Source organism: Cynocephalus volans, chromosome 3 (genome assembly GCF_027409185.1).
Source record: "Cynocephalus volans isolate mCynVol1 chromosome 3, mCynVol1.pri, whole genome shotgun sequence".
Classification (NCBI taxonomy): Eukaryota; Metazoa; Chordata; class Mammalia; order Dermoptera; family Cynocephalidae; genus Cynocephalus; species Cynocephalus volans.
This window is the reverse complement of record NC_084462.1, coordinates 146,781,638-146,796,007: the sequence shown is the minus strand read 5'-3', so window position 1 is coordinate 146,796,007 and position 14,370 is coordinate 146,781,638. Positions and strand designations below refer to the sequence as shown.

General features: G+C 54.9%; 1 protein-coding gene across 2 annotated transcripts in view; it reads left to right on the top strand.

The window, feature by feature from the left end:
* The window catches only part of SPTB (spectrin beta, erythrocytic), a 116,454-nt gene that overhangs the window by 94,105 nt on the left and 7,979 nt on the right, over positions 1–14,370 (top strand). For both annotated transcript variants that reach the window (XM_063090718.1, XM_063090719.1), the window contains 6 exons: positions 881–1,125; positions 2,179–2,317; positions 2,791–2,875; positions 3,639–3,835; positions 4,108–4,157; positions 4,648–4,726. In XM_063090718.1, the coding sequence (XP_062946788.1) occupies positions 881–1,125; positions 2,179–2,317; positions 2,791–2,875; positions 3,639–3,835; positions 4,108–4,157; positions 4,648–4,726 (795 nt within the window). The remainder of the gene's footprint in view (positions 1–880; positions 1,126–2,178; positions 2,318–2,790; positions 2,876–3,638; positions 3,836–4,107; positions 4,158–4,647; positions 4,727–14,370) is intronic.

The following is a 14,370-nucleotide window of genomic DNA, read 5'->3' as shown; positions in this document are numbered from 1 at the left end:
CAGCCTTTCCACATGGGAGCTGGAGGGGCCCCAAGGTCTTATGACTAGATCCCCTCCCCCATCACTGGGGTGCCCTGTGAGGCACTTCCACATGTCCGTAGTGTTTCCCAGAGTCCAGTGAGATAGAAAGTGCAGAGGTGAGGGGCCCTAGCTGACAGGAGCTCCCCAGGCTTCCAGAGTAGTAGGGACAGGTGAGCTGGCTGAGTAGTCCTGGGCCAGCCCAGCAGGGTTCAGGGAAAGAACACCAAGAGAGGTTGGGCCCCTGGTTCAGACAAAAGGGGACCTCTTAGGGAGTTATCCTCCAGCTGGAGGTGGGGCCTGGTGTGTGGCTGTTGTTCTTGGGGTTCCAGAGCCCCTGAGACAGGCATAGCCCCATTGAGGTCTCAGGAGTGAGGCTTTATTGTGCCTTGGGTTGGCCTCATCAGGGGATCTGGGCAGCCCCTTTCCAAGAGGGGCATCTTGCAGAGTGGTTACAGATGGGACTCAGGAGCACGGTGCAGATCCCCGCTGTACCCCTTTACTAGTGCAAGGGCCAGTTACTTAGCCTCTGTGTGCCACAGTTTCCTCATCTCAAATACAGGGATAGTAAGAGTACCTCTTCCATGGGTTTGCTATAAAGATGGAGAGTTAATACTTACAAAGTGTTTGGAACAGTGCCTGGTACACAGGAGCTCTCATTACTGTACTTCTGAGGAGATCAAAGGACGTGCAGTCCCTCTCCCAAATCCTCCTCAAAGGGGCGCCTTGTCCTGTAGCAACCACTGGGTAGGAGGCTGCAGACCCTACTTCCCAGCAGGGCCCTGGGGAGGGAGTCCAGGAGGAGACAGGAGCCTGACATGCCTCTGTCTAGGAAACAATGTCCGGTGTTGCCTGGCCGTAGGTGCAGCAGTTCCAGGATGTGGCCACCCGCCTGCAGAAGGCCTACGTTGGGGAGAAGGAAGAAGCCATCCAGATCAAGGAGCAGGAGGTGTCTGCCGCATGGCAGGCTCTACTCGATGCCTGTGCCGGGCGCCGAAACCAGCTGGTGGACACGGCAGACAAGTTCCGCTTCTTCAGCATGGCCCGCGACCTCCTCTCCTGGATGGAGAGCATCATCCGGCAGATTGAGACCCAGGAGAGGCCCAGGTAAGGGGAGCAGCTCCACTCCATGGCAGGCGAGACTGGCAGACCAGGGTGCTGCACCAGGCAGGGCTCCTTCCAGGAGGGGCAGTCCAGGACTGTTGGGTGCATGGGAACCCCTGGGGGGCACCTAAGGCTGGTCCAGGCAGAAATGGAGCAGCTCAGCTTCTGTTGAGAGGATCAGTTGTTTCAGAGCAAGGGGAGTCCTGACTATGGGGAAAGACATTTGTCACTCGGATTTTCCAGTGGGGGCAGTGACCACTGTTGTCAGTGAGAATTAACAACTCGCATGTCCAAAGCTGGGCAGGTCCAAGACTGTTCACTCTTCTCCCAGTGCTGGGATGTGGGGGGCCACTCCCCCGAAACTCGGAAGAAGCTGATTGTCTGTGAGAGGTGAGGTCAGACACACAGGCAGTGGGAGCCCCGGCAGGGATTGGAGCTCTCCACCCAGGTTGGGTCTTTTAGCAATTATTGCTGGCCCATCTCTGCCCCTCTGCCCCCAGGGCACCTGTTTTGATGGCCATACTTTTATTTTTAACATCTTTGTTGAGGTATAATTCATCACAATCTAAGTTTAGATTTTCCACCCCACTCCCAACAGCCACTCCCCATCCCCTCTCCTCCCCAACCCTGGCAGCCACTGTTCTACTTTCTGTCTCGAGATTTGCCTGTTCTGGAAATTCCATATAAATGGAGTCATATCATACATGGTCCTTTGTGACTGGCTTCTTTTACTTAGCCCATTGTTTCCAGTGTTCATCCATGTTGTAGCATGAATCGATACTTCATTACTTTTTATTGCCGGCTAATATTCCCAGGCTTCTTTGGGGGTCCCTGTACCCCCTGCCCATGCCCTGGCCAATGGAAGGCATAGGCATCAGTGGTCCTGCTGGGACTGGGCTGGCAGAGGACTTCTTGGCTGGCCAGAGAAAGAGAAAGGAGCTGGGTCAGACTCCCAGAGACAGGTGCCTCTGGTCGTGACTCAGGGGCAAGCCAGAGAGACCCAGAGTTTCCTTCAGCTCAAACTGCCTGTCCTGCCTTTGACCTCCTGGTCCCTAGGGATGTCTCTTCTGTGGAACTGCTCATGAAGTATCACCAAGGCATCAGGGCAGAGATCGAAACCCGGAGCAAGAACTTCAGCGCCTTTCTGGAGCTGGGCAAGTCACTGCTGCAGCGGCAACACCAGGCCTCGGAAGAGGTGAGGGGGCTACGGGGACAGAGACATGCACCCTGCATCTCCTGGTGCCCACACTTGCCAGCCAGGCAGCATTCAGAAAGGAGGCTCTGGGCTGTGCTTTTTCTGAGGAGCTTGTCTTTCATTCATGGAGAATCGGGGCTGCACTCAGGCCCAAGAATTAGAGCCATACCAAGCCCGTTCCCTGCCATAAAGAGCTGGCCACTTCGTAAAGGAGAACAGGCTTATAACCTATCCAACACTCACATGTGTGCAAGCTTTGGAGTTGGTGACCCCATTTCACAGGTGAGGCGCATGTGCCTCAGAGAGGTTGAGTAACTTTCCCAAGGCTGCACAGCTGACAAGTAGCAAGGTCAAGACTTGAAGCCAGAACTGTGGGACCAAACCTGGCATTCTTTGCAGGACCCATCTGTGTACTGCCTCAGGTAGGGGAAGCTCTACCAAAGCCTGAACTTTTCTCCCATCCCTCCCCACAGATCAGCGAGAAACTGCAGCAGGTGCTGTCCAGAAGGAAGGAGATGCATGAGAAGTGGGAGGCCCGCTGGGATCGGCTCTGCATGTGTAAGTATGGCCTGGGAGCCGGGGAACCCTGAGGAGGGGGATGCAGGGGCCAGACCATAATTGGGGAGTAGGGGATTTTCACCACTGCCTAGAGAAGAGACCCCACAGCACTGCTCATTGGCAAAGCTCTGGGGCCAAGGGCCTCAGGTCCAGGCAGAAGATCCTAGTAGACATGCTGCTGGAAGCCTACCCCTAACCAGCCAGCATGCCCTGCTCCCTGCCCACCCTCTGCCCCGCTTGTCCCAGCCCAGTGCCTGGGCTGGTGTCCCTGCAGAGCTGTGGCCTGGGATGAGGGCAGGGTACGGCTCTAGCGCATCCCGATGTTTGCTCTGAGGAGTGTCAGGCACAGAAGGAGGCTGCAGCTGGAGGCTAGCAGAGGTAGAGAAAATCTCATCACTCAGGTAGGAGCTAGAGCAAGAAGGCCTGGACTGGTCCCCTGGTTGCTTGTTGATGATCATGCGAGACAGCCAAGGACTGGGAAGAGAAATCAGGCAGAAGACTGCTCCTCAAAGAGATATCTAAACTATATTTTATTTTTAGAGTAGAGTTCTAATTAATGTGTTTTAAAAATATAACCATTGATGGAGAATGGGATAGGAGCCCAGTTTGGGGATGGAGTGGCCTCAGGCAGCAGGGTGCCCGTACAGCTTAGGGACACCCGTGCAGGCCTCCTGGTGGCCACCCCGGTCCCGGCAGGAGCAACTACTGAGTGCTAACAGGCTCCTGGCCTTGCGGTGGATCTGTGGCTTGTTCTCCGTGGCAGTGCTGGAGGTGTGCCGGTTCTCGAGGGATGCCTCCGTGGCCGAAGCGTGGCTGATCGCCCAGGAGCCCTACCTAGCCAGCCGGGACTTTGGACACACAGTGGATAGCGTGGAGAAGCTCATCAAGAGGCACGAGGCTTTTGAGAAATCCACAGCCAGCTGGGCAGAGCGCTTTGCTGCCCTGGAGAAGCCCACCACGGTGAGCCAGGCCCAGCGCTGGGGGCTTGGGAGATGGCAGCCATGCCTGGGGACGGGGAGGCTCAGTCAATAATTCTGGCCAATTATTTGGTGCCTAGGATGGTGTGAAAGGCTTGGCGAGCTGGGAGAGAGGGTAGGAAATACAAGTGTTACGACTCAAGGAAGAAAGAACACCAGATTGCGTTGGTGTGCAGGGCTGTGGGTTGCAGCAGTCACCTGAGAATGCAGCTCCCCTTTGTGGCTGCTCTGACCCTCAGCCTTTTCCTCCCGCAGCTTGAGCTGAAAGAACGCCAGACGCCAGAGAGACCCGCAGAGGAGACTGGGTGAGTGGTGGCCATGCCTCCCGGGAGCCTGTGCTCTGGCAAGGGGGGAGGGGGGTACTTTCAATCAGAAACCAGTCCCCTGACAGTTGAACCAGACACATTTGACCTCTCATACCTGGGCCACTTGTCAGAGAAACCCTGAGTGTCTGGAGCTTGAAGTCAGAGGAGCTTTTGTGTCCCAAATCACAGGTGGCCTGGAGACCGGGCACCAGAAGAAGGGGGTGGAGAGTGGGGACTGCAGCTCCCCTCCCTGGGAGCCACTTGAGCACGTATCCCAAGGCCATGTGGCCTGGAACCTTGTCCATTTTGGCAGTCTCTGCCTTAACTTTTCCCATTAAACCTCTGGTCAGCTCCTTGCTAAGCACCCTCCAGGCTGCCAGGACCTCTGGATGGGAGGATCCTTGGTGCATGGGTGGGAAGCCAGGCCATGGAGGCAGGTGCTGGCCTCAGACAGGTGCTTGTTGTTAAAGAGCAGCTGTGTCTTCCATAGGCCTCAAGAGGAGGAAGGCGAGACAGCAGGGGAGGCTCCCCGAGTTCCCCACCGTGCAGCCACCGAGAGAACGTCCCCGGTCAGTTTCCTGTCCCATTTGTCTAGTTCCTGGGAGTCGCTGCTGCCAGAGCCCGCTCATCCCTACTAGGCTGAGCCAGGGCAGAAGGACATGCATGCACCACCTACCCCCACCCCCCGTCGTGCCCCCAGGCCCCCCCAGATGCCTCGTTCAGATCAGTCTACTTTTTTACTTAGGTTTTCTTAATCTTAGAATAATTCTCCTTCCTTCAACCCGCAAGAAACTGACACGTCAGACCACAAATGTGACTGCACTAGTTTGGTTTTATCTAGTCTAATAAATTTTATTGTATAAATATATCACCATCCACATCAGGGGAAAACACTTTATACAGAGATGATTCATCTTTGTAGACCAGCTTTTTCCCCATTTTCCTTCCAACTCCATCCACAACACAGCATCCCCTCCATACACACACATGCTCAGACACATACCAGTGGGCTGTCCCACCCTGCCTGCCCCACCCTCAGGCATTGTCGGCAGTGAAGTAGGGATATCCATGCTTCCATCAGATTCCTCCCTCCTATGCAGAGCCCTCTCTCCACCTCTTCACCATCCTGGTCTGATGACTGTGGATCAGCAGGTTTGGTTATAGAGCTGGTTCTGAGGCAGAACAGACTTGAAGGAGCCCTTCAGGAATGAGGGGGAATCCCAGGGCTCCGGTAACAGGGGGCCAGCCCCCGAACTTGTAGAAAAGGAGGGCATGCCAGAGGCCTGGGGGGGTGGGGTGCCAAGACAGATCGGCTGCCAGAGGCCTGGGCATATGCCCTTATGACATTGCCTGGAGCAGGACCCGTAGGACCCCCTGTGGTCTGTGCAGGGAGCCTGGGAGGCTGTCACCTAGGTTTGGGGGGATGCTCTGGGGAGCAGCTGACTGAGAGAAAGCAAGAAGTCAGCGTATGCCTTGTATGGCTTCACCACTGAGTGTACCCCCTGTAGCATGTGGCTGTGGGGGTTAGGGGAGCAACAGATCCTTCATGTACCCACCTCTCCAGGTGCCTGGGTGAGCTTGCCTGAATCCGTGAGTAGGGGGTTAAGAAAATTGGTATTCTAGGTGGAAATTTCTGGTACACTAATCACCCTAACAAAATGCACATACAGTGAGGCCTTCCTGTGCAGAATCCCCGTCAGGCCCAGATTTCAGCCCTTCCCACCCTCTGAGAGAGAAACACACATGCACACACCCCCTTGCTCTCCAGCCTGGCCAGAGCCTCCCTTTCTGAGCTGCACCAGCCCATCATGCCCAGCAGAGGGCACTGCTGGGCTCCTGATGGAAAGCCTCTCCCAGATGTTCCCTCTGAACTGCAGTCATCGCATGCGGGGGTCTTGCCTCCCTGTCTGTGGTGGTCTGCGTCCCAGCCCCTCTTTCCCAGCAACAGCCCTCTCCAGAAGGAGAGAAACCTCTGAGGCTGGCACAAACTGTGGACACGGGCTGGGGCTGCCCTGCCTCCTGCCCTGCCTGCGCTTCTGCTGCTGTGCGTCCCTGTGTGTCTGCATGCACTGGTGTCAGCTGTGCAGGCTCCCTTCTGACCACCTGAGCGACTCCACCCACTGTTTGTGTCGTGTACGTCCGTGCAAATACGATTTTGTGTGCATCAGAGCCACCTCCATCCAGCACCCAAATGTCACTGGGTTGGGGGAATAAAACCTGCTTGGACCCGAGTGTCTCTTTGGCGGGGAGGAGGAGTGGGCCCATGTTTGAGACCCTTCCCAGAGAGCCAGCCACACCACCAGATGGGAAAACTGGCCTGTGCCCAGTGTCAGAAGGCAGCTGGCAAATCAAATGAACACCAGGCCGGATCAAATGAACACCAGGCCCACGGCCTCATGGAAACAGATTTCCTGCTGCTTCTCCTTTCTCAGCCCGTTAAGTTTTCATGAGGATCCACAAAACTCAGAGGAAGGGCCTAATACCCTCTATTCAGTCTTTGATATCAGAAGGACAGGAGGATGGAGCCCATGCAGGCTGGGAAAGCCCACCCAGCTTTGGAAGGCTGCTCAGAAAGCCGTCGCAGACCCTCCAGACTGCCCGGCACCGCTCCTTTACAGAACTGCCAGCCTCTCCCAGGAAGGGACAGCTCTGTGCTGTGCCTTCTTGCTGGGACAGGCCTGGTCAGGAGAGCAGGTGGCTCTCCTGCTGGTCCTATGTGTTTGGTCTGGTGTTGGTGCCCCGTAGAATAGATAACATGTGGTGTTGCTTCATGTGAAACCCCTCACTAGTGCATGTCAGCTTCCTGCAGGGGGAACGGATGGGAGTGGACCGGGCAGGAGTGGACCGGGCACCCTTGGCCCAGTCTGGACAGCTGTATTCCACAGGGCAGCCACCCTGCAGGCCCTACCTCAGTCCTGCCTTTCCTGCGTGTGTGCACGCACACACGTGTGTACACACGGTGACCGGAGCCGCTATCCATGCTTCAGCCCTTCCTCAAGCCCATCACTGCAATTCCATTGCCTCCCCTCCCCTCTCACCTTTCCACATTAGATCATGTTCTGGTAAAAAACCAATCCATCCACACAGGTAAGTGCATGTGAGGCCAAGCAGAAACACCAACGGCTGGAGTAGAAATCAGGACATCTGGGTTCTAGACCTACATTCTGCTAGAACCTTCCTGCATGATTTTAGATAAACCACTCCGGATTCTCTGAGTCCCCTCACCCTTATATAGCCCTCTCTGCGGGATTACAGAAAGTCCAGAACACTCCTGTAGGTCAGCAATGTAGCAAATTAAAGGGAGGGGCGGTTTTCCCCACTTTCCTCTTGGTCTTGGCTCTAAGGTACCTGGCTGGTTTGTCAGGTGGCACCTGGTGTGAGGCTAGAGGTGGAAAGAAGAGGCAAAGGGCTGGGGTGTTTGCCCCTATTTGGGGAAGAGAGGCAGGGTTGGGCCTCTGCTGCCACCTAGGTTAGTGCCCTGAAGGAGGCCCGGGTACTGGAGGGGACCTGGCAGCAGGTGAAGCCACTTTCCTTCCTCTCCATGCTGTGGCAGCAGGGGGCACACAGACCTGCCCCGAGCCTAATGTGTCTCCCCTTCACCTGGATGTATGGCTCTGGGAAGGGCTGGGGGTCCTGCCAAGCATCCCTCATCTTCCAGGCTCTGGGTGCTTCTGAATCCCCAATGTAGCACTTGTGGTGAGGTGTTTCCTCCTGGAAGGGAAAGAAGTAAATTTCCTGGAGAAGAAATGGTATTAATGATGATGCAAGTCACCCTAGTCAGCCCTGGGACGTCTTCCCAGCCCTGTGGCCTGTTTCTTGGCTTTGGGGTGGGAGGTGGGACCTCCTCTAGGAACTCGCCCAACAGGGCTGCTGTGACGACATGAGTTGACATCCCTAACAGGGACTGGTGCTTCTAGGGGCTGTGACAACAATAAAGAGTCTCCATCAGGGCTCACCGGGACTAAGATGCCCTGTCTGCCTCCAGACCCCAAGGCTAAATGAGTCTAGTTCACTGGGGACCCTGGGATGCGAGGCCACTCCAGAAGACAACTGCCTGGGTGCTATTCATCAAATTGTCAGGAAATCTCTTACCCAAGGGCAGCTCCCAGATGCCACTCTTGCGTGTGGCCTTCCAAGACTGCCTTTGACAGCCAGCTTCCCCAGAAGGGGACTGAGCGTCTTTTTAGCACTGAACATGGGGAGTCAAGACCCCTCAGCAGCACTTGTGAATGTATGGGGCAGTGCCCGGGGGGCTGAGTGGGCACTGGGCTTGCAGCCAGGAACACTGTTCAGCCAGTGCGTGGCTGACTCCAGTGGCTGTCACCCCCTTGGCATCCTGAGTGCCCCCAGCAGCAGCAGCCTCCTGGCAGCCGGGAGCTTTAATCAGTGGCCAGCGGCAGGACTCTGACGTCCTTGGATGGGAAAGATGTGGGTGTGGAGGCAGCAGCTGTGTTTCTTGCCTGAACAAGCTTTCCCAGTCCTTTCCCCCGCCCCCATAAGCACTGCTTTTTCAGACGTTTTGCAGCGAGTGCAAATCGTATGTTCATAATAGGCAGACCCAGCCTGGAAAGAATGTCAGTTTTCCCCAAAACTTGGGTGTGTCCCTGTCTCCCCAGGATGTCTGAGTCAGCACGACAGGGGTGTGTCTGCCTTCATTCTACACTGTGCCCAGCTCCCTGGGGAGACCTGCTCTAGGTTCCTTCTGGACATGTGCCCTCTGCTGGGGGTGCTCGGCTCTCTTTGATGTGGGCAGATACAAACTTCCTGGCCCCTCTGCTCCAAAGACTCTTCCTAAGTTCTTCATTTCAAGCTGTTTTTCAGAGCATCCCAGATACTGATGTACTTGGGAGGAGACTTCATTAAAATTGGAGGCATCTCAGAAATGGGATTGAAGCTGACGACTTGACCATTGGTTGGCAGATCTGGATGGGGAGTTGATATCTTTTAATTCTCTAGTCTTTGCATTGATGAGTGACTGGTTCAGATGGTGGGTGTGGTGAAGACAGCTTCCAAAGAATCTCATTTTCCTCTTATCCTCTGATGGCAGTGGACCAGGGCTCCTCCTCTCCTGCAGACTGCCGTTCCCCTCTCCCCCTCACTCACCTTACCTGGTGGCCTTCTGCTCTGCAACCCCTCCTGTCGTCTGGCCCGGGCTTCCCAGGTGCTATCTCAGACAATGGGACCCTGGGGTGCAGAGTGTTGAGTGGCTCTGCTCCCCCCACCCCCCTTCTCTTGAGAGCCCCTCTCCACCCCTTGCCTGCAATCCAGAGGACTGCTCTACGACGTCCCGCAGCCTCAGCCCTCCCTGGCTCTCTCCCCCTGTACAGCAACAGCTTCTGCTTTCTTATTTCAGACACCTGTTTCTACTTAGCCTAAGTTGCCACCTCTTCATCTCTTTGGCTGTTCTCAATTCAACAAACAATTTCTATTTCTTCTCTTGCAAACAGCTGTCTTCTCAATAGCCTTTCCAACCCATCTACCAACAGCCCCTCGCCCAGAGGACAGGAGCAGAGACATCAGGCATTGGGAGAGAGTAAAAGCTCTCTGCTGCCAGAGTGGCCAGGTCCCTCCACCTGATGGTCACCCAGCACTATTTGGTCACCTGAGGCATCTAGCGATGAGTCTTATCTGGCCCAAGCCCCTCTTCCAGTCCCTTCCAGCATGGCTGTGACATTACTTTGCCTTAGCTGATCAGCCACATGTCTTTCATAAGATGGGCTCATCTCACTTAGACCATGAACCCCATCATGTAGGTGCTTTCCTCTGGAGTGGTGGCACCAGCCTTCCCTCTTGGAGCAGGATTTAGTAGGAAAAGCACAGAACTCAGGGCCAGAAAGACCCGTATCCTCAACCTTCCATAACTAGATGTGTGGTCATGGGCAAGTTACTCATTATTCCAGAGCCCTGGCTCCCCTCGTCTGTAAAATAGGGGTAGAAACAGTACCTGCCTTGCAAAGAGGCTGTGAGGATTGGAAGAGGTAATGTAGGTAAAGCATCTGGCACCTGATCATTTAAGTCCCTTCATTTTGTCTCCATCCTCCACCTCAGTTCTTCTTCTCTTAAAAGAAACATCGTCTGTATGAACTTTAGCATCCATTACCAAATCCCTCCCAAACCAACCTTCCTGGAGTTGCCCGTCCTTGTACATACACTCTGGGCATGGTCATCACATAACGCGTCTCATTGCTAAGGTCAAACAGTGTGTTTCTGGGGTACATCCTCATGCCCTAGTTCTCACCAGCATTTCCTTAAGAGAAGACCCCCTCGCCTGTGTTTTCTTGCTTATAGTGTATCTGGATTCACTGAGCATCTTCAGAACCTCCAAACGACCCTGTGGTCCCATGCCAGATTATTTTTCTCCTTGGAGCCTGGAGAGTTAATTGTCTGTGTGCAGCCATCACCTATTTTAGTCCTAGAAGAAATTTAGTCATCCTGCCCACTTCCCCATCCCCGTTTTGAACATCCTTTCTTTTCCTTTCTTTTATTCTGGTGGCTGGCTGGTACAGAGATGCTGATGTTTTGAACATCCTTGCGGAGGAGCCTCCCGACCTTCTGCCTGCTTCCCCCACCCAAGCCAATTTCCTAGCAAGGCAGAACCCTAAAAAGTCAAGCTTAGAAGACTCCTGCTTGACTTTGCAAGACTCTGCAAAGACTCTGAGCTGGCCAGCCCCCACCCACCTGGCACCTGGGGCCTCTCCCTGTTTGACTACAGTCCTGTGAAGGCCTAAGAGGCCCTCCCATCTGTGCCTGTTTCTCCCCTGATGTCCCTCAACCAGCATCCAATGCTTCCTGTCCCCTGCCCTCCTCTGACATCATGGTCTCAGCAGCCATGGCGCATGTCCTCCCCTCAGACGCCTCCCCTGCCTGTCCCCCAAACCAGAGAACCTGGCTCTGCTGCAGGCAGTGCCTTCCTCACTCCAGCCCCCACCTGGCCATTCTCCCTCATGCTGTCACTCTCAGTCATGGCCTAGGTGCCCCTGCCAACCCTGCCTGACATCCAGGATTTCCTCCAAGCAGCTGGGCCCTCTTCCTTCAGAGTGTCCCCAGCTCCTCTGGGTGGGTCTTTGTGCCAGGCACCCTCAGCAGTGCAGGCGGGATCTGTGCTTCCTCCTAATGACCCGGGGGCTGCAGCAGCAGACCCTCTGCCCCACAGCATGGAGGACAGAAGGCAGGTTCAGATCATCTCATCTGTCCAGGGCCTGTCCCTACAGCCACAGTGCAGCCACATGAAGGCCAGCTACAGGCCCAGCCCCCTCAGCCAGCATCACCCCTCCTGGCACTCTGTCCAAAGATCACTGTGCCTGGTGAGCAAGGCAGAATCTCCTCTCAGACCACAGCATAGTTCCAGGGGCAGCAGGAGCACTGTCCCTCCTCCCTTCTCTTCCTCATCCTATTTACCCCTGGGGCTGGGGAGGGTGGGCCCTTCTGCCCAAACCATGCTGCCAGCCTGACCCTGGCTTCACCCCTCACCATGGTCTCATCGTTCAGCGGGTCAGCTGGGAAGTCCTTGATGGATCTGGCCCAGAAAGATGCAGGGACGAATTCATCCACATCAAGGGCCTCATGCTCACTGCGAGCAGATGTGGAGCCTGGGGTCAGGCAGCTGGGGCATGGGTGGTTCTCTGCCCAGCCGCTTACCTCTGTCCATTCTCTGACCACCCTGTGTGCCCAGCACCAGCCAGCTGTCCTGTGCTGTGTCGCCTCCAGATTTGAAAGGCCCTGTGAGGACAGGGAAGCAGAAGCCATGGGTTCTTGCTCCAGGTTAACTGCTGACTTGCCATGTGATCCCAGCTGGTCACTGAGCTTTTCTAGAATCCGCTTTTCCACACATAATAGGAGAGGCTGAATCCAGTGACCCCCAGCTGCAGAATTCTGAGAACCTACTGTCTCACATCAGCTTCATCTACCCCGCTCCATCACTCACGGACCCCAGCCTCCCCCCAACCGGGCCTGCTTCCCCAATGAGGCCCCCATTGATGATTCTACCTACACCATCCTGCCAGTGGCATGGCTAGCAATGAAAGGCCCCGTGGACATTCCTTATCTCTTACGAGTTGCTAAATCAATATTGCCACACACCGGCTCACATGCTTACAGCAGGGCTATGCGCAGGATTTACCCACGAAGCATGGAGGCCGGTGGTGGCATCTGGCTGTCCCTTAGGCTTGCTGCTCTCCACTGCCTTGGGAGCTTTCCCTGTGCAGATTGGAACCCCAAGAGTAATTTCTTTAGAGCTGGCCAGTTAGCTCAGCACCAAGGTCCGGGGTTCCATCCCTGTACTGGCCAGCTGCTAAAAGAAAAAAAAAAAGTAATTTTTTAAAAGATGTTTTTGCTTCAGAAAAGGATTTGACCACCTGGATGTAGATAGATAGAGAGACATAGTCTTCCTTAAAGTCTTTTCATTACAAAGTTGTGAGCTCTTTGTAAAAATCTACTTGTGAGTCACCAGAATCTTCCACTAAGTAGCACGCTGTTGTCCTTGGCCCTATCTGGTGACTTTTGCCTTCGCCTTCTGGGGCCCCTCCACTTCAGTTCCCCCTCTAAGCTTTGTGGTGGGGCCTCAGGCTGTTTCTGCCCTGCCCTGAAGGGCTTACCTGTTTGCGTGGTTACCCTATTCCTGTCTGGAGCCTCTGAATGTCCCAACTGGAAATGGCTGAGGAAGGAGGGGGTGAGGCCTTGCCGGCCAGTGGCTGAGAATCCCCCTTCTCCATTTCTCAGTCCTGAGCATCCCCTACTCCAGGGATAAAAGGGTGTTTGAGATCATCATGCTAGCCACACGGGACACTGGCAACAGTCATTGCTCAGCAAAGTGCCAAGGAGGAAAGTGGAAGATAGGCAGGGGTGGAGGACCGTGAGAGAAGCAGCACTTACAGACGCTGTCTCACTCTGAAATGCTCCAAACCACCTGTGAAGTATGCACTGCGGTCACTCCTGCTGACCGACAGAGCCAGGAACATTCAGTGACTTCCTGACTAGAAATCGCTTGTCCTCCCTTCCCCCCTCCAGGCCCTGTTGTTTCCTCCTCACCAGGGTCGGCCAGCCTCCCTCGAGAGCTGAGGAAGGGAAGAAGGGATTGGTCCCAAAACCCCTTTGTCTCCTGCACCCCACCTTCATTCCACACCCATCTTTCTCATCTGTGTCCCCTCCCCAAGCCCAGGGAGGAAGGGGAGCCCTGTCAGCCCCGGGCCTGGGAAGGGACAGCAGCCACCAACACCTCCCTCTCCCACCCTCTTTCTTGCCTCCCCCTTCTCAGGTCTTGACCTTCAGGGTGGAGGGGACAGGATACTTTATAAAATGTCTCCACGTGAACAGTCAGGAACACAGAAGAAAGCTTTGCATACATTGGAAACCCCCCATTTTCCAAAGCCAACCCATGGCCCAGCCATATAACTTTTGATCACACACACTGGCCATGGCCTCTGAGTGTCCCTGCCAAGGAATGTGGGCCAGGCACTATTAAGAAGAAAAAGAAGGAGGGTGCATTGAGTTGGGAGTCAGCCCTGGAAAAACCCATCTTTATTTTCAGAGGACAGTTTCCTAAAGGAAGGAAAATGGAATGAAAGTAAAAATATAGGAAGAAAATGTGAACACAGAGGTATCTAGCAAAACCAGTCCAAGGAGGGTAGAGACCGGGTAAACGGGGCAAATGTGGCTGTGAGGGTCTGGTGGGCTTCCCCTGGGGCAGGTGCAGGGGCGGCTCTGGCCCATCACCAGGAGCAGCAGTGCAGCCCACGCCCCGTCCTCTGGAATCTCCCAATTCCTGGAGGAAGAGCCGGCCCAGCTAGGCTTGAGGAGAGGTGGGGGATGAAAGGAGGCTTCACTTTCTGCCTTAATAATCCACCTCCTGGGCTTTATATCCAAGTCAGGTTGGCCTGAGTGGGTGCACAGAAGGACCCCAAGCCCAGGCTCCCAGTCCCATTCCTGCCACCCCCGCCCTTCTTCCCTGCTAAAAGGTGATCCAGGCAGGGCTTTGGGGCCTCCAGATCCTTGTGGCCAATGCTGAATCACTACAGACACTCTGAGTTACAAACACTGCAATAGGGATACAGATGAGTGTGACCCGGCCACAACCCTCAAGGGGCTCTAAGGCAGGAAAAGAAGAGCACCCTGAAGATGGGATAAAAACCCAGGTCTGTGCAATTCTGGAGTACATGCTCCTAATTGCCTACTATACCTATTAGCTGTGTGACCTTGGGCAAGTCACCTAACCTCT